Here is a 24635-nt window from a genome sequence, read left to right as displayed (position 1 = left end):
TGGAGGGAAGTATGCAGTGGAGTGCCCCAAGGCTCTGTTTTAGACCCAGTACTCTTCAATATCTTCATCAATGACTTGGATGAGGGAATAAATGGGGAACTCATCAAATTTGCAGATAACACCAAGCTGGCAGGAATAGCAACACTCCAGAAGATAGGCTTGAGACAGAAGGATCTTGACAAACCTGAACATTGGGCACTATCTAATAAAATGAAATTCAATGGTGAAAAGGGTAAGGTTCTACATTTAGGCAACAAAAACAAAATGCATAGGTGCAGTATAGCTGGTACGTTCCTCAACAGTAGTAACTGTGAAAGGGATCTTGGAGTCCTAGTGGACAACCATTTAAATATGAGCCAACAGTGTGCAGCAGCTGCCAAAAACCCAACACAGTTCTAGGCTGCATAAACAGGGATAGAACCAAGATCACGTGAAGTGTTAATACCACTTTATAATGCATTGGGAGGGCCACACTTGGAATACTGCATTCAGTTTCGGTCGCCATGATGTAGAAAAGATGTGGAGACTCTACAAAGAGTGCAGAGAAGAGCAACAAAGGTGATTAGGGGACTAGAGACTAAAACATATGAAGAACGGTTGCAGGAACTGGGTATGTCTAGTTTAATAGAAGGACTAGGGGAGACATGATAGCAGTGTTCCAATATCTCAGGGGTTGCCACAAAGAAGAGGGAGTCAAACTATTCTCCAAGGCACCTGAGGGTAGAACAAGAAGTAATGGGTGAAAACTAATGAAGGAGAGAAGCAACTTAGAACTGAGGAGAAATTTCCTGACAGTTACAACAATTAATCAGTGGAACAGCTTGCCTCCAGAAGTTGTGAGTGCCCAACACTGGAAGTCTTTAAGAAGATGTTGGATAGCCATTTGTCTGAAACGGTATAGGGTTTCCTGCCTAGGCAGGGGTTTGGACTAGAAGACATCCAAGGTGCCTTCCAACTCTGCTATTGTATTGTATTGTATTGTATTGTATTGTATTGTATTGTATTGTATTGTATTGTATTGTATTGTATTATCATGTGGGACAAGGGAGTGTGGGAAGTTATCATCCAACACTCTCCCAGAAAAATGAAATATCCTAGGAAATATTGAAAAGGCAGAATATTTCTCTGGATGTGAAAAGAAAGAAACATGTTTTAAGAGACAGAATAGTTGCCTGTAGCTTCCTGCCCACCCCCACTTTGTCAATGGGCCATTGAGAAGGCCAGGCTAGTCACTTTATATAATAAAGACTTCAGCAGCAGCTACAGCAGGAAAGCATGATAATATTGGTCCTTTACTCAACTGGCCACATGGCATCTGAGAACTCATCCATACCTGGATCTGTTTAAACAAATAAGAGATCAAAGCTTAATGCATATAAAGAGGATATATAATGTATTAATACAGATGGATTCAGAAACAGAATTAGTTAAAGATTGTATGATAAAGTGGGCTCAAAACATTGAAGAACCAATAATGCTGGATACATGGGAGAGAATCTGGGTAAGAAATGTGAAATTTACACAAGCTCAAAATCTGAGAGAAATTTTTTATAAGATGTTCTATAGATGGCATTTAGATCCTAAAAAGTTGGCTTCTATGTATCCGAATTTACAGCCTAAATGTTGGAGATGTGGCTCTCTCGATGCTACATATTTTCATATATGGTGGACCTGCCAAAAGGTTAAGGCATTTTGGATAAAAATATGGTGGATTATGCAAAATATCTTTAAAAGAAGGATAAAGTTTACTCCGCAGTTATTTTTACTAGGTATAAGCACTGACTTTACAGTGGTAAAGACTAACTTGATTCTGCACCTAATAACGGCAGCAAGACTGTTGGTGGCGCAATACTGGAAGAAGGAAGACTTGCCTACAATTCAAGAATGGACATTGAAAGTTACAAACTTAGCCGAGATGGCTAAAATATCGGCATATCTTAAAGATCACTCAAATGAGATATATAAACGAGACTGGAAAAAATGGGTTGACTATATACAAAATAAATACAGAACCAAGAAATTCCAGTTAGCCCATGCTTAAGATCAGAAATGATTTAAATTGTTTAAAGTTAGCTCAGCAAGAAGAAGCTAAGATCAATGTAGAGATGTCATTAATTTCTTTATTTCTTTTTTCTCAATAGATTTTAGATTGTGTTTGTTAAAAATCCATACCGTCTATGGGTTCTGGGAAGTCGGGGGGGGGGGGAGGGTGGAGGGAGGGAGGGGTATACATTAGGCTATACAAGAATTTGGTGGTAAACTAGAACTATTTTGACACACACACAAAAAAATGTACTCCGATGTCTCACTGATTGAGGAATGATGAAATGTTTGTTTTAAAAGAAAATAAAACTTTTGAAACCCATACCTGGATTCAAAACACAGCCTAGAGAGTAGCCCCTGCATGGCCCCATGGGAGTCTGACAACCAATCAGAATACATTTATTACACGAAACAGAGAGGTGGGACTAAACGGTATAAAAAGCCTAGCAAGCCCATCCTTCAGCCCTTCTCTTCTTCTCCAGCAACATTGAAGCATGTGATCACCTTTTCTGTTCAGGGCTCAAGCCAAGTGGTTCTGTCCAACAATAAACCATCTTTCCAAGCAGACTCCATGTCTCCAGTGTCTTTTTCCCCACTTGGAGTCCCAGAAGGACATTTCTTTCATCAGAAGAAACTGCTTTTTTTGTACCACATTAAGGAATTGTGGGTGCACTGAAAATGTTGGCTGCCTCCAGGAGATCAACAGGTGGGAGGGGTGAAAGGTGTGCGATTAGTAGGCCCAAGGCCTAGGTAAAAAAGCAATGTAAAATTTCATATATAAAGGCTGTTTCACCTTGCAGATCAATCTGATGGAGATGACCTCACTATTGAGGAGAAAAGGGATCTTGGTTTTGATCACAGGGTTTCCAGCTTTTTTAGCAACTCCTGTGTGCTCTTGATGATAGCAAGACTAAGATGCTGGCATATTTGTGGCATCTCCCTGGTGGCGGCAATGTGAGGAAAGCAATATACAGTGGGAAATGCTTCATTTTTAAAAATACATTGTGTAAGAACCATCAATAACTTTTTACAAGGAAAAAAATGGGTATTGTCAGGGTTGCTGTGATCATTATGGCAAGGCAAGACACAGTTGCCTCAAACTGTGCTTGAGCGTATAAGTTTATTAATACTATAATAATAAAAATTGTGCGCACTCCCAAACGGCAGTAATCCCGGCAGCAACCCACCCCTGACCTGGGTATGTGTAATTCAATGCAGAGAATGGCTAAGAGATAGGAGTCTTTCACTAACTGAGCGTCTGACAGAGAAAAAAGGGGTCGACCTATTCCCCAAAGTGCCTGGAATTAGGACAAACATTAACGGAGAATTACATATATTTTTAAAAAATCCTTCCTAGAATTGAGAGAGTCCCTGTGGGTGAATCCAATCAATCAGTGGAACAGCTTTGCCTCCAGGAATTGTGGGAGCTCCAACAATGGGATTTTCTAAAGAGGAGACTGCACAGCTGTTTGTCCAGAACCGTATCGGGTCTCCTGCTTGGAGAGGTGGTCCTTCCAACTCTCATTCCGTAATTCTGTCCGAACTTCAGAAACCTTTAAGACTCCGCACGTAGCGAAAGTTCACGTGCTAAATAGTTTCACATTGCATGTAATCAGTGGAAACATCTGGCAGATGCCTGAGGCAGAGACAGGACAAGCCTGAGTTTCGACCTCCGAGAACGAGACGGTGGCCAGATAGGCAGCATCCGCGATTAGAAAGCCAACACAAGAGCGGCATCTGTCGGAGCTAAAACTGAAACCATCGAGTAGTGCGTTACTAGACAGGATGGGGGGGTGAGCGAGGAGACGCGCAGAGGAACTTCCTCTTCCGGATCACTCATGGGAGGAAGGTGGCGTGCAGAGTGTTATTTGTGCTCTTCCAAGGATCAAAGCATCAGCTGGAAGGTGAGTTGAGGACGAGTCGGAGGAGAGTCCGGGGGAAAGTTGGCCTGTTTGGTTCCGGTGCTGCCAACCGGTGAACATTTATGATCGTCGCAGCATCCCATCATCATGATCCCCATTTGTGACCCTCCCAGCTAGTTTCTCATAGGCAAAGTCAGTGGGGGATACTGGCAAGAAGTCGTAGCCATGTGAAATTGCCTTTAACAAGCCACGGGGATTCGCCTAACAACTGCAAAGGGACAGATGTAAGTTGGGACTGTCATGTGACATCATGCTTCCTGATCAGGCTGCTTAGTGACACAAATGCCAGTCCCAAGCGTGAGGACTACTTGAATGGGGATGTCACCAGCGGGATTGTGGACAGTAGGACAGTATTTTCTGCCCTTATTTGGAGCTGAGGACTTCCATGGGTATAATTGGTGCTTCAAATCTTGCAGAGGTTTTAGGTACCATTTCATTAGTTAAAACCCCCACATCTCTAAAGTTAGCTGAGAAGGTTTGACTTTAACCATCTTGAGACATTTTTCAGGCTAAAAACATAGATTTTTCCACATATATACCTTTGTAGATCTGGGTAGAGCTGTAGGGTTCCCCTCTGTATGCTTATAGATATATAATTATCTATAATTATACAATTATAGATATTCTAAAATGTCCCCAGCACTTCCAGATATGTAGTCATGTGAAAAACAAAAGTCCACCCTCTTTGAGTTATATGGTTTTACATACAAAAATACAATAAAAATCATCTGGTCCTTAGAGGTAAATACAACCTCAGATGAACATATGACATATTACATCATGTCACCATTTATTCTACAAAAGAAAAGCCAAAATAGAGGAAACATGTGTGACAACCTAAGACTTTCTGATGTGATGTAAGGTTTCCTACCTAAACAGGGGCGTTGCAGTTGAAGACCTCCAAGGTCCCTTCCAACTTCTATTCTATTCTATTCTATTCTATTCTATTCTATTCTCACCTTTAGCAGCAGTAACTTCAAGTAATTGTTTTCTGTATGACTTCATCAGTTTCTTGCATTGTTGTGGAGGGATTTTGGCCCACCCTTTACAACATCGCTTCAGTTCATTGAGGTTTGTGGGCATTTGTTTATGCGCAGATCTCTTGAGATCCCACTACAGCATTTCAATCAGATTGAGGTCTGGACTTTGACTGCCATTGCCACACCTTGATTCTTTCCTTTTTCAGCCATTCTGTTGTGGATTTGCTGGTGAGCTTGCAATCATTGTCCTGTTGCATAACCCGATGTTGGCCAAGCTTTAGCTGTTGTTTAGCTGTTGGACAGATGGCCTCACATTTGGCTCTAGAATACTGTAGTATAGAGAAGAGTTTATAGTCAACCAGAAAACTCCTACAACTTTGGCTTTTATAGATGTAGTCACACTTGCTGATGATAATTTATCAAGAACACTTGATTAGCAGCATTTGGCTGCTACTTCGCCTTTTCATACCTATGGAAGCAGTAAGAGTGTCCTTAGTTTTTTATAGTTTTTCTCTTCTCCATTTTGGCTTTCTTTTTGTAAACAAAAAAGATGGCAGGTGTAATTTGTTGTTCATTTGAGGTTACATTTACCCATTTTTAAGAACTGCTAAGGACCAGGTGATTTTTCCTATGTGATATGTAAAATCATAGAACTCAAAAAGGGTGTTCCTTCTTTTTCACCTGACCGTATTTGATGATAACCCTTTACAGGGCTCAGAATTTGTGACTGACTCAAGTCAGCAAGTGAATTTAATGATTGAATGAATATTTGAATTTGGATCTTGGTAGTCAAATGAATCATAATTAATGTCAGAGGTTATTCTAGCATTGTGGCATTTTTGCTTTTCATTCATACTTTTTCTTTTTTCACACATTTTGCAGCCGTTTATAAAGTTACATTTTCTTTGAAACTTATAGACAAACAGGATGGCTATAACAGCACTCCGGATGACTGAGACTAACAAGCAACATTGAAAAGGAAAGCCAATCAAGCCGGAACTCAAAGTATTTTCCATTTCCCACTGATTAGGGGCAAAAGGCAGTTCCTCTTCTTCCTCAGTGACTGGCTGCAGCTGCAAGCTTTCCCCAGGCAAAGCCTCAGGACGCCTGCTGCAGCTGTGCTTCAGCCAAATCCTTGTCAGGCAACTGACTGGCGCCATTGATCAACTCCCCTCCAGATGTGGCCGGGACTGGTTCATCTTCCTCTGAACTGACATCTGAAGAGTGATCTGGGAAAGCATCTGAAGGAGTCATCACAGGCAGACAGTAATACAGGCCTTGAACTGGGAGTAAGAAAACAGTAGCTGTCATCAAAGCAAAACTAAACAGGGGATCACACCTCAATAATATCAGTGGTGGAAAAGCTCCATAGATGTGCCTGTTGTGGGGAAAGCACAGATTGCAAATCACAACTGATTATGTATAAGACGATCCACACTGGAAAAAAGCCATATTAATGCTACAAATGTGACAAAAGCTTTTGTCAGAATAGTTCTCTAGTCGTTCATAGAAAGACCCATAGAGGACAGATGCCCTACAACTGCTCTCAATGTGGTAAATGCTTTCGCAAGCATGGCAATCTGGTGATACATCAGAGGACTCACACCAGGGAGAAACCATGTGAGTGTCCAGTTTGTGGAAAAAGATTCATTGCAAATTCCCACCTGGTGATACATCAGAGGACTCACACAGGAGACAAACCCTTTAAATGTACCGATTGTGGAAAATGTTTTGGTTACAATTTCACTTTGGTGAACCACCAGAGAACTCACTCAGGAGAGAAGCCCTTTGAATGTCCTGATTGTGCGAAATGTTTCAGTCAGAATTCCTACCTGGTGAGACACCAGAGGACTCACACAGGAGAGAAACCATATGAATGTCCACAGTGTGGGAAAAGTTTCAGTCAGAATTCCAACCTGGTGAACCACCAGAGGACTCACACAGGAGAGAAACCTTATGAGTGTCCAGTTTGTGGAAGAAGTTTCATTTCAAATTCCCACCTGGTGAAACACCAGGGGACTCACACAGGAGAGAAACCATATGAGTGTCCTGATTGTGGGAAACGTTTCCTTACAAATTTCGAGCTGGTGATCCACCAGAGGACTCACACAGGAGAGAAACCATATGAGTGTCCACAGTGTGGGAAAAGTTTCAGTCAGAATTCCACCCTGGTGAACCACCAAAGGACTCACACAGGAGAGAAACCCTTTGAATGTCTTGATTGTGGGAAAAGTTTTGGGGTCCATTGTAATCTTTTGATGCACCAGATGATTCACACAGGAGAGAAACCATTTGAATGTCCTGCTTGTGGGAAAAGTTTCAGAAAAAATTCTGACCTGGTGATCCACCAGAGGACTCACACAGGAGAGAAACCTTATGAGTGTCCAGTTTGTGGAAGAAGTTTCATTTCAAATTCCGACCTGGTGAAACACCAGAGGACTCACACAGGAGAGAAACCTTACGAGTGTCCAGTTTGTGGAAGAAGTTTCAGAAGGAATTCTGACTTGGTGAGACACCAGAGGACTCACACAGGAGAGAAACCATATGAGTGTCCAGTTTGTGGAAGAAGTTTCATTTCAAATTCCCACCTGGTGAAACACCAGAGGACTCACACAGGAGAGAAACCTTACGAGTGTCCACTTTGTGGAAGAAGTTTCATTTCAAATTCCGATCTGGTGAAACACCAGAGGACTCACACAGGAGAGAAACCTTACGGGTGTCCAGTTTGTGGAAGAAGTTTCATTTCAAATTCCGACCTGGTGAAACACCAGAGGACTCACACAGGAGAGAAACCTTATGAGTGTCCAGTTTGTGGAAGAAGTTTCATTTCAAATTCCGACCTTGTGAGACACCAGAGGACTCACACAGGAGATAAACCATATGAGTGTCCACAGTGTGGGAAAGGTTTCAGTCATAATTCCAGCCTGATGAACCACCAGAGGACTCACACAGGAGAGAAACACTTTGAATGTCTTGATTGTGGGAAAAGTTTTGGTTACCATTCTAATCTTGTGATACACCAGAGGACTCATACTGGAGAGAAACCCTTTGAATGTCCTGATTGTGGGAAATGTTTCAGTCTCAATTCCAGTCTAATAATACACCAGAGGACACACACTGGAGAGAAACCTTATGAGTGTCCACAGTGTGGGAAAAGTTTCAGTAAGAATTCCCACCTGGTGAGCCACCAGAGGACTCACACATGAGAGAAACCCTTTGAATGTCTTGATTGTGGGAAAAGTTTTGGTTACCATTCTAATCTTGTGATGCACCAGAGGATTCACACCGGAGAGAAGCCCTTTGAATGTCCTGAATGTGGGAAATGTTTCATTCAGTATTCCAACCTGGTGATACATCAAAGGTCTCACACCGGAGAGAAGCCCTTTGAATGTCCTGAATGTGGGAAAAGTTTCATTCAGAATTCACACTTGGTGAGACACCAGAGGACTCACACAGGAGAGAAACGATATGAATGCCCAGAGTGTAAGGAAAGTTTCACTTCTGTGCTTGTGAAACACCGGAGGACACATACAGGAGAGAAACTATAAAAGGATCCAGATTATGGGAATGATTTGGATATCAGGCCTAACATTATAAGCCATGTACCTTTATACACAAGGGAAAAATTTCAAATCTCCGTCTATAGTGTTTCAGAAGTAAGTCACCTCTTATTCAGGGGTGAGTTCCTGCCATTTCTAACCTCTTCTATAGAACAGGTTCCACAAATCTACCGTGCCGTTTGGAACCGGTTCCAGCTCCCTCCCCCTGCCCGTCTGCACCACGCTTGTCCTGCCCGTCTCTCACTGAATGGCTGCCCCGCCCGCCTCTAACAGTCCTATCTAAACCTTAAAGTCTTAAAGCTGTCAAGTTTGAACATCCCTGGGATTTTTTTCCCAAAGGGTTAGGGGTGCAAGGATCTTGTAACTTGACAGCTTTAAGACTTGCGTGCTTCAAATGCCAGAGTTTCTGAGCCAACATTTTGGTTGCTAACCAAGAGCATTGCTAAGTGAGTTTCAAATACTTTGAAATATATTGTGCATAGAAAGAATAGTTTGAAATGTTTTACTTCAATTTATTCTGTGTGGATTCTTTTTTTAAATTGTCTTAGGCTATTTAAAAAAAGATTCTATCCAAAATACAAAATACCAGCTGCAGTTATTCACTTAAGAACTGTGGCAAGAAAGGTGGTATAATGGGCTTAGTGACCAAAGTTACAATGGCATTATAAAATGTGACTGATGACCATTTTTCACACTTAGTGACCATTTTCACACTTAGCGACCGTTGCAGCATTCTCATGGTCACGTGATCAAAATTTTCATGTTTGGCAACAGTTACAATTTACATTTGTAAATTGTAGTTATGTTGAAATAAAAAATATTACAATACTATTTTTGCGTTATATGAAAAATTTTCTTGCTCTGTATAAAATTTTTAATCACCCCCCACCCCGGTCAAAGGTGTCCCTCTTTACCAATCTCAAAATCTAGTCACCTTACCTCTACACCAAGCCTTGGGTCCCACCCTGACAGAATCCCTTTAGGCCTATTATTTCCACACAGTGTACCCCAGGATTTCCCAAATAGGACTCTCCAGGCCCCACCCACTGGGTCCCCACAGGCTTTTTCCTCTCCTCCTGGGTCCCTGCAGTCCTTAGCCCGGACCCCCACCCTACCAGGCCTCACACTCTCCTCCTCTGTTTCTTTTAAAGACCTCTGATTCTCATGTTGGGAAAGGAAGGCATCTCTGGGCCTCACGCCTCTGTCCTGGAAGCAACGGTTATTTTCAGTGTCCCTATGATTCATCCAGTGGTAGGTTTCAAAAAAAAATTGAACCTACTCTGTGGATGTGGCCTCCTTTGTGGGAGTGGCTTGCCCGCCATGTGATTGGGTGGGAATGGCTTGCCAGCTCTCCCTCCCTTCCCCTCTCCCACTCTCCCTCCCTCTCTCTCTCTCTCTCTCAGCGTCAGGGCCAAAATGGCGGCTGCTTCTGGGACATAATATCATAATATAATATAATAACTGGCTGACCAACCGCACTCAACGTGTAGCCACAGATTAGGCCTCCTCCGAGTTCTATCAGCCAGTCAATGTCGACTGGCAACCACGCGGAGGAGAGCCTTCTCTGTGGCAGCTCCGACCCTATGGAACGAACTCCCCGTGGAGATTCGTACCCTCACCACCCTGCAGACCTTCCGCATAGCCCTTAAAACCTGGCTGTCCCGACAGGCCTGAGGCTAAAGACCTTAACCCTGCCCGAATAGTATGAATGTTGTGCTTTTAATGATGTATTGTCTTATATGTAACTTGGTTTGTCCTCCCCTCCCCCTGAACTGTGAGCCGCCCTGAGTCCCGCCAGGGAAAAGGGCGGCATACAAATAAAGTATCTTATCTTCTCTTATCTTATCTCAATGGAACTGCATCTACATGGAGGGAAGTATGCTGGAAGAAGGCGGGGCTTAGCAGTGAGAAGATGGAGTTTTAGGCTACTCCTGAAATTCCTCTATACCAAAGGATTTTTGGACGGGTTCTTTGAACTCTAGCTGTCCCGAAGACGACAGTGAAGGTGGGGAGGGACCCAGGACCCCAGAGATATTCGCAAATCTCTGGGGGAGGGTATTAACTCCCCGTGCCAATTCCTTTTTGGATTAGCTGCGTGCTAACTGAAACTGCAGGTCGCCCTTAAGAATGGAAGAAGTGATGTCATCTGGTAAGCTGATTTTATTATCCAAGAGAGATTGTTCGTGTTAAAAATTAAGCTAATTGAAAACCAAACAACAAGAAGATTAGCGGCGAATTAGCTTTTCTAATGGATTTATGACTGGTGGTTACTTTACCTCTTAAATGCTTCAAGAAACTCCGCGATACTCTCCCCCCTCTGAATCCCCCTAAGTGGATCGTAAAACTTATCTCCTACTAATTAGCCCGTCACGATTCGACATTTTTATTACTTTACTATCTAGCTCTGTTTACAACTAGATAAGATTGACAGCCGGTAAGAGACTAAAAAAAAAAAAGTAAAAAGTGCCTCGAAGCCTGTGGGGAAAAAAAAGAGAGCTTTTATTTTAACTACGACACATCATGGCGTCCCAAGATACCTCTAAGACTTCATTTCAGACTCTTTTCTCTGCGTGTAGAGGACTTTTTCATTCTTACCAAAGATTGGAAAGAAAACTGGATCAATTGATTCTAAAATATGAAGCTAAAACTGAGATCGTTGAATGCTTAAATGTTCCTGAAACACAAACGGAAAATGTGAGAAATGGTGTCTGGTCTACAGAGGAAGAGAAGAGGGGGGAAGCCATAAAGACGACTCATTTAAAGAGACAGTGTGCAGAAGGAATGGAGAATCCACCCTTGAGAATTAAAGTTAAATTGGGAAGCTTTATAAGCCTAGAACAACTTTATTATTTCATCACCGACATTCAGAATCCAAAGGTGCCGAAATATTTTTGTTTGGGCTTGCTTATGGAAACATTTGGTAAATTTATCCAACGAATGGCTATTGGACGGAGGAAACCTTGCTGTTGGAGGGACGCAGGCTGACAGATGGGACAATACAATTTAAAATTAGCTAGATCGGATTACTTTAATTTGTAATAGATATAGCTGAATAATGACTGATATGGATAGCAATATATATAATTTGGAACTGGCTGATAGATTGTTGAATACAATTGAAAACTAGTTAAACCTAATTGCCTTTCTGTGTAACAAATATTGTTGAATAATAATTGATATTGATAGCAATGTATATAATGTGGAGTTGATATGATAACTAACAATTGGATATGAGAAAATACCTTTAGATTACACATAAAGAGTATTAACTATAATAATTAGCACTATTAAAAAACTAAATAGAATCCATACAATCAAATGTTAATCAATACTGGGAAAATGTTATGATATATGATATAATTGAATATTATGGATGTTTAGCTAAAATAGAATCTAGATCGGATTACTTCAATTTGTAATAGTTATAGCTGAATAATGACTGATATAGATAGCAATATATATAATTTGGAATTGTTTGATAGATTGATGAATATAACTGAAAATTAGCTAAATCTAATTGCTTTTTTGTGTAACAGATATTGCTGAATAATAATTGATATTGATAGTAATGTTTATAATGTGGAGTTGATATGATAATTAACAATTGGATATGAGAAAATACCTTTAGGTTATACATAAAGAGTATTAACTATAATAATTAGCACTATTAAAAAACTAAATAAAATCCATATAATTAAATGTTAATCAATATTGGGAAAATGTTAGGATATATGATATAATTGAATATTATGGATGTTTAGTTAAAATAGAATATGAGGATTTGATGATAATAGAGGATTTTACAAATAAGTAAATGAACTGCCAGCATGTGTTATGGACTAATTCCTTAGCATAACTAAGGATTAAGGATGTTTAAATAATTATAATAATAATTAAAACCGGAGATATAATGATGTTGATATGGCAAATATTCGAGTTAAGATATTTGAATTAATAGGAGTCAATGGAAGAGAAGCACCAAAACATGTTGTAACCAGTTGATATACTTCTTATTTTTTCATAATAGACACCTGTGTTTTGTTTTGTTTTTCTGATTGTTGTTTTTGTCTTTTTCTGTATTATCTGTAATTGATTGATATATTAAGAAAGATGTTGTACCAATTTTAAACTAAAACTAAAAAAACATTTAATAAAAAAAAAAAATACATGGAGGGAAGTATGCAGTGGAGTACCCCAAGGCTCTGTTTTACACCCAGTACTCTTCAACATCTTCATCAATCACTTGGATGAGGGAATAAATGGGAAACTCATCAAATTTGCAGATGACACCAAGCTGGCAGGAATAGCAACACTCCAGAAGATAGGCTTAAGACACAAGGATCTTGACAAACTTGAACTGTCACTATCTAATAAAATGAAATTCAATGGTGAAAAGAGTAAGGTTCTACATTTAGGCAACAAAAACGAAAAGCACAGGTACAGTGTAGGTGGTACCTTGCTCAACAGTAGTAACTGTGAAAGGGATCTTGGAGTACTAGTGGACAACCATTTAAATATGAGCCAGCAGTGTGCAGCAGCTGCCAAAAAAGCCAACAGTTCTAGGCTGCATAAACACAGGGATAGAATCAAGATCACGTGAAGTGTTAATACCACTTTATAATGCCTTGGTAAGGCCACACTTGGAATACTGCATTCAGGTTTGGTCACCACGATGTAGAAAAGATGTGGAGACTCTCAAAAGAGTGCAGAGAAGAGAAACAAAGATGATTAGGAGACTGGAGACTAAAACATGAACAGTTGCACGGAGTAGGTATGTCTAGTTTAATAGAAAGAAGGACTACGAGAGACATGATAGCAGTATTCCAATATCTCAGGGGTTGCCACAAAAAAGAAGGAGTCAAACTATTTTCCAAGGCACCTGAGGGTAGAACAAGAAGAAATGGGTGGAAACTAATCAAGGAGAGAAGCAACTTAGAACTGAGGAGAAATTTCCTGACAGTTAGAACAATTAATCAGTGGAACAACTTGCCTCCAAAAATTGTGAATGCCCCAACACTGGAAGTCTTTAAGAAGATGTTGGATAGCCATTTGTCTGAAAGGGTATAGGGTTTCCTGCCTACGAAGCAAGTTGGACTAGAAGACCTCCAAGGTCCCTTCCAACTCTGCTATTGTATTGTATTGTATTGTATTATATTATATTATATTGTATTGTATAATCATGGGGGACAAGGGAGAAACTGATTTTTTGTATCTTAACACTTTAGACCACATTAAGGAATTGTGGGTGCACTGAAAATGTTGGCTGGCTCCAGGAGATCTTCAACAGGTGGGAGAGGTGAAAGGTGTGTGGTTAGTAGGCCCAAGGCCTATGTAAAAAAGCAATGTAAAATTTCACATGTAAAGGCTGTTTCACCTTGCAGATCAATCTGATGGAGATGACCTAACTATTGAGTTGAGGAGAAAAGGGATCTTGGTTTTGATCACAGGGTTTCCAGCTTTATTAGCAACTCCTTTGTGCTCTTGATGATAGCAAGACTAAGATCCTGGCATATTTGTGGCATATTCCTGGTGGCAGCAATGTGAGGAAAGCAATATACAGTGGAAAATGCTTCATTTTTAAAAATACATTGTGTAAGAACCATCAATAACTTTTTACAAGGAAAAAAATGGGTATTGTCAGGGTTGCTGTGATAATACTGCAATAATAAAAATTGTGTGCACTCCGAAACGGCAGTAATGCCAGCAGCCACCCACCCCTGACCTGGGTATGTGTAATTTAATGCAGAGAATGGCTAAGAGATAGGAGTCTTTCACTAACTGAGGGTCTGACACAGAAAAGAGGGGTCGACCTATTCCCCAAAGTGTCTGGAAGTAGGACAAAAAGTAACATATTACATATTTTTTAAAAATCCTTCCTAGAATTGAGAGGGTCCCTGTGGGTGAATCCAATCAATCAGTGGAACAGCTTTTCCTCGAGGAATTGTGGGAGCTCCAACAATGGGATTTTCTACAGAGGAGACTGCACAGCTGTTTGTCCAGAACTGTATCGGGTCTCCTGCTTGGAGAGGTGGTCCTTCCAACTCCCATTCCGTAATTCTGTCCGAACTTCAGGATCCTTTAAGACTCCGCACGTAGCGAAACTTCACGTGCTAAATAGTTTCACATTGCATGTAATCAGTGGAAACATCTGGCAGATGCCTGAGGCAGAGACAGGACAAGCCTGTTTTTCGACCTCCGAGAACGAGACGGTGGCCAGATAGGCAGCATCCGCGATTAGAAAGCCAACACAAGAGCGGCATCTGTCGGAGCTAAAACTGAAATCATCGAGTACTGCGTTGCTAGACAGGATGGGGGGTGAGCGAGGAGACGCGCAGAGGAACTTCCTCTTCCGGATCACTCATGGGAGGAAGGTGGCGTGCAGAGTGTTATTTGTGCTCTTCCAAGGATGAAAGCATCAGCTGGAAGGTGAGTTGAGGACAAGTCGGAGGAGAGTCCGGGGGAAAGTTGGCCTGTTTGCTTCGGGTGCTGTCAACCCGTGAACATTTATGATGGTCGCAGCATCCCATCATCATGATCCCCATTTGTGACCCTCCCATCTAGTTTCTCATAGGCAAAGTCAGTGGGGGATACTGGCAAGAAGTCGTAGCCATGTGAAATTGTCTTTATCAACCCACAGAGATTCGCCTAACAACTGCAAAGGGACAGATGTAAGTTGGGACTGTCATGTGACATCATGCTTCCTGATCAGGCTGCTTAGTGACACAAATGCCGGTCCCAAGCGTGAGGACTACTTGAATGGGGATGTCACCAGAGGGATTGTGGACAGTAGGACAGTATTTTCTGCCCTTATTTGGAGCTGAGGACTTCCATGGGTATAACTGGTGCTTCAAATCTTGTGGAGGTTTTAGGCATCATTTCATTAGTTAAAGCCCCCATATCTCTAAAGTTGGCTCAGAAGGTTTGCCTTTAACCATCTTGGGACATTTTTCAGGCTAAAAACATGGATTTTTCCACATATATATCTTTGTAGATCTGGGTAGAGCTGTAGGGTTCTCCTCTGTATGCTTATAGATATATAATTATCTATAATTATACAATTATAGATATTCTAAAATGTCCACAGCACTTCCAGATATGTAGTCATGTGAAAAACAAAAGTCCACCCTCTTTATATGGTTTTACATAGAAAAATACAATAAAAATCATCTGGTCCTTAGAGGTAAATGCAACCTCAGATGAACATATGACATATTACATCATGTCACCATTTATTCTACAAAAAAAAAGCCAAAATAGAGAAACGTGTGAAAACCTAACACTTTCGGATGTGATGTAAGGTTTCCTACCTAAACAGGGGCGTTTCAGTTGAAGACCTCCAAGGTCCCTTCCAACTTCTATTCTATTCTATTCTATTCTATTCTATTCTCACCTTTAGCAGCAGTAACTTTTCAGTAATTGTTTTCTGTATGACTTCATCAGTTTCTTGCTTGTTGTGGAGGGATTTTGGCCCACCCTTTACAACATGGCTTCAGTTCATTGAGGTTTGTGGGCATTTGTTTATGCCCAGATCTCTTGAGATCCCACTACAGCATTTCAATCAGATTGAGGTCTGGACTTTGACTGCCATTGCAACACCTTGATTCTTTCCTTTTTCAGCCATTCTGTTGTGGATTTGCTGGTGAGCTTGCAATCACTGTCCTGTTGCATAACCCGATGTTGGCCAAGCTTTAGCTGTTGTTTAGCTGTTGGACGGATGGCCTCACATTTGGCTCTAGAATACTGTAGTATGGAGAAGAGTTTATAGTCAACCAGAAAACTCCTACATCTTTGGCTTTTATAGATGTAGTCACACTTGCTGATGATAATTTATCAAGAGCACTTGATTAGCAGCATTTGGCTGCTACTTCGCCTTTTCATACCTATGGAAGCAGTAAGAGTGTCCTTAGTTTTTTATAGTTTTTCACTTCTCCATTTTGGCTTTTTAAACAAAAAGGTTTTTGAAAAAGATGATATGAGTCCAATAGGTTGTTCATTTGAGGTTATATTTACCCATTTTTAAGAACTGTGTCAGGCCTGAAGCAGGTTCCTTTTGGGTTTTTTGGCCTGCCACACTAATATTCTATTCTACTATGCTGTTTCATTAGTAGGGAATTGGGATGGGGAATAGTAAGGAGTAGAATGTGATGTTGCCAAAATAACATTCCTTTCTAGAATCCAAGGTCATCCTTTGTTTCTACACCTCTGGGCCTGACCGGAACTAGATGGGTGGAACTGCCAGCATAGCAGTGGAAGATTGGACCATGTGATGGACTTGTGGGTGTGGGGGCAGGATCATGAACTTTCACCTGGGTGGGGAAAACCCAGGAAGCTGAGATTTATGTCTTTCCAGATGTGCCAACACATCTCTTAATAAATTGGAACTTTGAGCAATACTTTGCCATGGACAATGATTTAATTTTGGATGTTATTTGAAACCCTGACAAACTGCTAAGGACCAGATGATTTTTACTATGTGATGATATGTAAAATCATAGAACTCGAATAGGGTGTTCCTTCTTTTTCACCTGACTGTATTTGATGATAACCCTTTTCAGGGCTCAGAATTTGTGACTGACCCAAGTCAACAAGTGAATTTAATGATTGAATGAATATTTGAATTTGGATCTTGGTAGTCAAATGAATCATAATTAATGTAAGAGGTTATTCTAGCATTGTGGCATTTTTGCTTTTCATTCATACTTTTTCTTTTTTCACACATTTTGCAACCGTTTATAAAATTACATTTTCTTTGAAACTTATAGACAAAGAGGATGTCAATAAGTGCACTCCGGATGACTGAGAATAACAAGCAACATTGAAAAGGAAAGCAAATCAAGCCAGATATCAAAGTATTTTCCATTTCCCACTGATTAGGGGCAAAAGGCAGATCCTCTTCCTCCTCACTTACTGGCTGCAGCTGCATGCTTTCCCCAAGCAAAGCCTCAGGACTCCTGCTGCAGCTGTGCTTCAGCCAAATCCTTGTCAGACAACTGACTGGAGCCATTGATCAACTCCCCTCCAGATGTTGGCCGGAGGTGATTCATCTTCCTCTGAACTGACATCTGAAGATGGGAAAGCATCTGAAGGAGTCATCACAGGCAGATAGTAATACAGGCCTCGAATTGGGAGGAAGCAAACACCTGCAATCAAAGCAAAACTAAACGGGATCACACATATTTTTGACCTCCTGAATAATATCAGTGGTGGAAAAGCTCCATAGATGTGCCTGTTGTGGGGAAAGCACAGATTGCAAATCACAACTGATAATGCATAAGATGATCCACACTGGAAAATAGCCATATTAATGCTACAAATGTGACAAAAGCTTTTGTCAGAATAGTTCTCTTGTAGTTTTCATAGAAAGACCCATAGAGGACAGATGCCCTACTACTGCTCTCAATGTGGTAAATGCTTTCGCAAGCAGGGCAATCTGGTGATACATCAGAGGACTCACACCAGGGAGAAACCATGTGAGTGTACAGTTTGTGGAAAAAGATTCATTGCAGATTCCCACCTGGTGAGACACCAGAGGACTCACACAGGAGAGAAACCATATGACTGTCCACAGTGTGGAAAAAGTTTCAGTCAGAATTCCAACCTGGTGAACCACCAGAGGACTCACACAGGAGACAAACCCTTTGAATGTCCTGATTGTGCGAAACGTTTCAGTCAGAATTCTGACCTGGTGAACCACCAGAGGACTCACAAAGGAGAGAAACCATTTGAGTGTCCTCAGTGTGGGAAAAGTTTCAGTCAGAATTCCAACCTGGTGAACCACCAGAGGACTCACACAGGAGAGAAACCCTTTGAATGTCTTGATTGTGGGAAAAGTTTTGGTTACCATTCTAATCTTGTGATGCACCAGAGGATTCACACAGGAGAGAAACCATTTGAATGTCTTGATTGTGGGAAAAGTTTCCTTGCAAATTCCCACCTGGTGAACCACCAGAGGACTCACACAGGAGAGAAACCATATGAGTGTCCCGACTGTGGGAAATGTTTCATTCAGTGTTCCAACCTGGTGATACATCAAAGGTCTCACACTGGAGAGAAGCCCTTTGAATGTCCTGATTGTGCAAAACGTTTCAGTCAGAATTCCTACCTGGTGAGACACCAGAGGACTCACACAGGAGAGAAACCATATGAGTGTCCACAGTGTGGGAAAAGTTTCAGTCAGAATTCCAACCTGGTGAACCACCAGAGGACTCACACAGGAAAGAAACCTTATGAGTGTCCAGTTTGTGGAAGAAGTTTCATTTCAAATTCCCACCTAGTGAAACACCAGAGGACTCACACAGGAGAGAAACCATATGAGTGTCCACAGTGTGGGAAAGGTTTCAGTCAGAATTCCAACCTGATGAATCACCAGAGCATTCACACAGGAGAGAAACCTTTCGAATGTCTTGATTGTGGGAAAAGTTTCATTCAGAATTCACACTTGGTGAGACACCAGAGGACTCACACTGGAGAGAAACCCTTTGAATGTCCTGACTGTGGGAAATGTTTCATTCAGTATTCCAACATGGTGATACATCAAAGGTCTCACACTGGAGAGAAGCCCTTTGAATGTCCTGAATGTGGGAAAGGTTTCAGTCTCAATTCCAGTCTAGTAATACACCAGAGGACTCACACTGGAGAGAAACCCTTTGAATGTCCCGACTGTGGGAAATGTTTCATTCAGTATTCCAACCTGGTGATACATCAAAGGACTCACACTGGAGAGAAGCCCTTTGAATGTCCTGAATGTGGGAAAACTTTCATTCAGAATTCACACTTGGTGAGACACCAGAGGACTCACACTGGAGAGAAACCCTTTGAATGTCCTGACTGTGGGAAATGTTTCATTCAGTATTCCAACCTGGTGATACATCAAAGGTCTCACACCGGAGAGAAGCCCTTTGAATGTCCTGAATGTGGGAAAAGGTTCATTCAGAATTCACACTTGGTGAGACACCAGAGGACTCACACAGGAGAGAAACCGTATGAATGTCCAGAGTGTAAGAAAAGTTTCAGTTACTCTTCTGTGCTTGTGAAACACCGGAGGACACATACAGGAGAGAAACTATGAAAGGATCCAGATTGTGGGAATGATTTCCATATCAGGCCTAACGTTATAAGCTATGTACCTTTATACACAAGGGAGAAATTTCAAATGTCCGTCTATAGTGTTTCAGAAGTAAATCACCACTTATTCAGGGGTTGGTTCCTGCCAGTTCTAACCTCTTCTATAGAACAGGTTCCACAAATCTACCGTACCGTTTAGAACCGGTTCCAGTTCCCTCCACCTGCCCGTCTACACCACGCTTGCCCCGCCCATCGCTCACTGATTGGCTGCCCCGCCCGCCTCTAAGAGTCCTATCTAAACCTTAAACTCTTAAAGCTGTCAAGTTTGAACATCCTGGGATTTTTTCCCCAAAGGGTTAGGGGTGCAAGGATCTTGTAACTTGACAGCTTTAAGACTTGCGTGCTTCAAATGCCAGAGTTTCTGAGCCAACATTTTGGTTGCTAAGCAACAGCATTCATTGTTAAGTGAGTTTCACCACATTTTACAAGTTGGCCACGCCCACCCAGTGACATTTATCAAGCCACTCCCACTCGGTCACATAGCTGGCAAGCCTCTCCCACCCAGTCACATGGCCGGCAAGCCATTCCCACAAAGCAGGCCACACCTACAGAAGAGGTTTAAAAAAAAATGAAACCCAGCACTGCTCTTATTGCACACATGAGGCAAAAGTTGATGAGGTTAGAGAAGGCCTGAATTTCATTTTTTTAAAGTATATTTTATTATTTACATATAAGTATATCGAACACAGTGTGACTGTCCTGGTGTTTCATCCGCCATAGAAATTAAAGTGAAAGACAAATAACATATACTGCTTACACATTGCTTCTAAAATTATTTTTGATCAACAAATTCATTCCAATAGATAAATATACATATATTTCAGGTCTACTGAGTCTAATTTTTTCATGTTCTGACTCCCACCTCGTGTTTCCAGCCATTGATAAAATCTATTCCATGCGTCATAATCTGTCTCTCCTTCGTTTTTTTTTAATTCTAACGTTAGTCTATCCATTTCTATGCATGTTAATAACTATCTTATTTTCTCCTTTTCTGAGGGGGTGTTTTCCCTTTTCATTGCTGTGCATAGACCATTCTGCCCTTAGGATGTGAAGTATTAGGTATATTGACCCTTTGCTATAGCCTTCTGTTATAATACTTAATAGAAATAATTCTAGCTTGAATTCTGTATGTTTTCCAACCATTTTTTCTAGCCACATCTGAATTTGTAACCAAAATCTTTCTTTTTTACAGGTCCACCACATGTAGTATTATGTGCCCGGTGATTGTTTACATTTCCAACATTTTGGAAATGTGTTGCTAAACATTTTAGCCAATCTTGCCCGGGGGGAGGGATATGTCACCCGTAGAACATTTTATAAAGATTCTCTTTGTATGATGTGGCTAATGTCAATTTCCGATTTCTTTCCCAGAGTTTTTGCCAAGGCACAAGGCAAGGCTGCCCGATATCTCCACTTTTGTTTATTCTAACATTGTAAGGTGGAAAATGGTAGGCTGTTAAAAGCTAACTACCTGTTTCTGCTTATCAGCAGATGTTTCTGGGTATTTCCTTTTGTGAAATTTTTTGATTTTGATTTGATTTTGATTTTATTAATATTTGTAGGCCACCCTTTTCCCTGAGGGGACTCAGGGCGGCTCACATAAAATCGGGGAGGGGGAATACAGACATTAAGATAAAACATATAATAAAATAGTAAACAACATACATTCATCATTCGGGAGGAAATTACTGCAAAGAGGCTTTTGGGTGGTGTTTTTTGTACGTCAATTATGTAATTTCCACATTTCAGCCTTCTACCATGGTGTCCTTGGGATTTTGAGCCCCAAATTCCCTAGCCAGCATACAAGTAGTTCTTGAGATACAACTGCAATGGGGCCTTCCAGTGACGGTTGAGATCCTGCTTTGCTTAATTAACCCTACTCCCTGCTCTTACTGATGTAGTTATATGAATGGGCGAGTTATGAAGTGGAACACTGGATACCTCAGGTGTGGGGAAACCCTTGGAGGAGGGACGCAGGGCCAGGCTTGCTGTCCAAAGGCCTCCTCTACACCAAGCCTTGGGTCCTTCCCTGACAGATTCCCTTTAGGGCTATTATTCCCACACAGTGTACCCCAGGCTTTCCCAAATAGGACTCTCCAGGCCCCACCCACAGGGTCCCCACTGGCTTTTTTCTCTCCCCCTGGGTCCCTGCAGTCCTTAGCCCGGACCCCCACCCTACCAGGCCTCACACTCTTCTCCTCTGTTTCTTTTAAAGACCTCTGATTCTCATGTTGGGAAAGGATGGCATCTCTGGGTCTCATGACCCTGTCCTGGAAGCAACGGTTATTTTCAGTGTCCCTATGATTCATCGAGTGGTGGGTTTAAAAAAAAAATTGTACGTACTCTGTGGGTGTGGCCTCCTTTGTGGGAGTGGCTTGCCAGCCATGTGACCTGGTGGGAGTGGCTTGCCAGCCATGTGTTTTCTTTCTCTCTCTCTCTCTCTCTCCTTCCTTTTGCCTCTCTGTCCCTTTTTCCTTTTTTTCTTTCATCTCTTTCTCACTTTTTCTTTCTTTTTTATTTATTCATTTATTTATTCATTTATTTCTCTTTCTTTGTGAGTCTCTTTGTGTGTGTGTGTGTGTGTGTGTGTGTGTGTGTGTGTCAGTGGTGGGTTTCAAAAATTTATGGAACCTCTTCTGTAGGTGTGGCCTGCTTTCCAGCTCCACTGGTGGAACCTCTTCTAACCGGTTTGGTAGATTTGACGAACCAGTTCTACCGAACTGGTGCGAACTGGCAGGAACCCACCTGTGGATTCATCCCTGGGCCACAGAGTGTACTTCTGGAAGCAGTTGCCATTTTGCCATACCAGCTTCAGGGCCAAAATGGCGGCTGCTTCTGGGACATAATATCATAATATAATATAATAACTGGCTGACCAACCGCACTCAACGTGTAGCCCTCAATGGAACTGCATCTACATGGAGGGAAGTATGCAGTGGAGTACCCCAAGTCTCTGTTTTAGACCCAGTACTCTTCAATATCTTCATCAGTGACATGGATGATGGAATAAATGGGAACTCATCAAATTTGCAGATGACACCAAGCTGGCAGGAATAGCAACACTCCAGAAGATAGGCTTAAGACACAGAAGGATCTTGACAAACTTGAACATTGGGCACTATCTAATAAAATGAAATTCAATGGTGAAAAGAGTAAGGTTCTACATTTAGGCAACAAAAACAAAATGCTTAGGTGCAGTATAGCTGGTACGTTCCTCAATAGCAGTAACTATGAAGGGGATCTTGGAGTCCTAGTGGACAACCATTTAAATATGAGCCAGCAGTGTGCAGCAGCTGCAAAAAAAGCCAACACAGTTCTAGGCTGCATGAACAGAGGGATAGAATCAAGATCACGTGAAGTGTTTATACCACTTTATACTGCCTTGGTAAGGCCACACTTAGAATACTGCATTCAGGTTTGGTCACCACGATGTAGAAAAGATGTGGAGACTCTCAAAAGAGTGCAGAGAACAGAAACAAAGATGATTAGGGGACTGGAGACTAAAACATGAAGAACAGTTGCAGGAACTGGGTATGTCTAGTTTAATAGAAAGAAGGACTAGGGGAGACATGACAGCAGTGTTCCAATATCTCAGGGGTTGCTACAAAGAAGAGGGAGTCAAACTATTCTCCAAGGCACCTGAGGGTAGAACAAGAAGCAATGGGTGGAAACTAGTCAAGGAGAGAAGCAACTTAGATCTGAGGAGAAATTTCCTGACAGAACAATTAATCAGTGGAACAGTTTGCCTCCAGAAGTTGTGAATGCCCCAACACTGGAAGTCTTTAAGAAGATGTTGGATAGCCATTTGTCTGAAACGGTATAGGGTTTCCTGCCTAGGCAGGGGTTTGGACTAGAAGACTTCCAAGGTCCTTTCTAACTTTGCTATTGTATTGTATTGTATTGTAAAATCATGGGGGACAAGGGAGAAACCGCTTTTTTTGTACCTTAATACTTTAGACCACATTAAGGAATTGTGGGTGCACTGAAAGTGTTGGCTGCGTCCAGATCTTCAACAGGTGGGAGGGGTGAAAGGTGTGTAGTTAGTAGGCCCAAGGCCTAGGTAAAGAAGCAATGTAAAATTTCATATGTAAAGGCTATTTCACCTTGCAGATCAATCTGATAGAGATGACCTCACTATTGAGTTGAGGAGAAAAGGGATCTTGGTTTTGATCACAGGGTTTCCAGCTTTATTAGCAATTCCTGTGTGCTCTTGATCATAGCAAGACTAAGATGCTGGCATTTTTGTGGCATCTCCCTGGTGGCGGCAATGTGAGGAAAGCAAGATACAGTGGAAAATGCTTCATTTTTAAAAATACATTGTGTAAGAACCATCAATAACTTTTTACAAGGAAAAAATGAGTATTGTCAGGGTTGCTGTGATCATTATGGCAAGGCAAGACACAGTTGCCTCAAACTGTGTTTGAGCGTATAAGTTTATTAATACTGCAATAATAAAAATTGTGTGCACTCCGAAACGGCAGTAATGCCAGCAGCAACCCACCCCTGCCCTGGGTATGTGTAATTTAATGCAGAGAATGGCTAGGAGATAGGAGTCTTTCACTAACTGAGGGTCTGACACAGAAAAGAGGGGTCGACCTATTCCCCAAAGTGTCTGGAAGTAGGACAAAAAGTAACATATTACATATTTTTAAAAAATCCTTCCTAGAATTGAGAGTCCCTGTGGGTGAATCCAATCAATCAGTGGAACAGCTTTGCCTCCAGGAATTGTGGGAGCTCCAATAATGGGATTTTCTAAAGAGGAGACTGCACAGCTGTTTGTCCAGAACGGTATCGGGTCTCCTGCTTGGAGAGGTGGTCCTTCCAACTCTCATTCCGAAATTCTGTCCGAACTTCATAAACCTTTAAGACTCCGCACGTAGCGAAACTTCACGTGCTAAATACTTTCACATTGCATGTAATCAGTGGAAACATCTGGCAGATGCCTGAGGCAGAGACAGGACAAGCCTGTTTTTCGACCTCCGAGGACGAGACGGTGGCCAGATAGG

The 24635-nt window shown here is 41.6% G+C and overlaps 3 protein-coding genes across 3 annotated transcripts in view; all 3 read left to right on the top strand.

The window, feature by feature from the left end:
* The first annotated feature begins 3868 nt into the window (after nt 1-3868).
* Nucleotides 3869-9336, top strand: LOC148047471 (uncharacterized). Its single transcript, XM_087711501.1, has 2 exons — nt 3869-3947; nt 5864-9336. Exon 2 carries the CDS (start codon nt 6475-6477, stop codon nt 8149-8151), a length of 1677 nt encoding a protein of 558 aa, XP_087567627.1. The 5' UTR covers nt 3869-3947; nt 5864-6474; the 3' UTR covers nt 8152-9336.
* LOC148047470 (uncharacterized) lies at nt 3874-20535 on the top strand. The gene is made up of 2 exons (XM_087711499.1): nt 3874-3947; nt 17268-20535. The coding sequence occupies exon 2, from the start codon at nt 17885-17887 to the stop codon at nt 19571-19573; it is 1689 nt and encodes a 562-aa protein (XP_087567625.1). The 5' UTR covers nt 3874-3947; nt 17268-17884; the 3' UTR covers nt 19574-20535.
* The window catches only part of LOC148047468 (uncharacterized), a 37357-nt gene continuing 16609 nt past the window's right edge, over nt 3888-24635 (top strand). Inside the window, exon 1 of the mRNA XM_087711454.1 lies at nt 3888-3947. The gene's annotated coding sequence lies outside the window, so the exon portion shown is untranslated. The remainder of the gene's footprint in view (nt 3948-24635) is intronic.

Source organism: Thamnophis sirtalis, unplaced genomic scaffold, assembly GCF_051295495.1.
Source record: "Thamnophis sirtalis isolate CommonGarterSnake01/CBP01778 unplaced genomic scaffold, rThaSir2_p1.2 scaffold_3, whole genome shotgun sequence".
Lineage (NCBI taxonomy): Eukaryota > Metazoa > Chordata > Lepidosauria > Squamata > Natricidae > Thamnophis > Thamnophis sirtalis.
The sequence above is the reverse complement of the archived record's forward strand: the minus strand, read 5'-3'. Positions and strand labels throughout refer to the sequence as shown.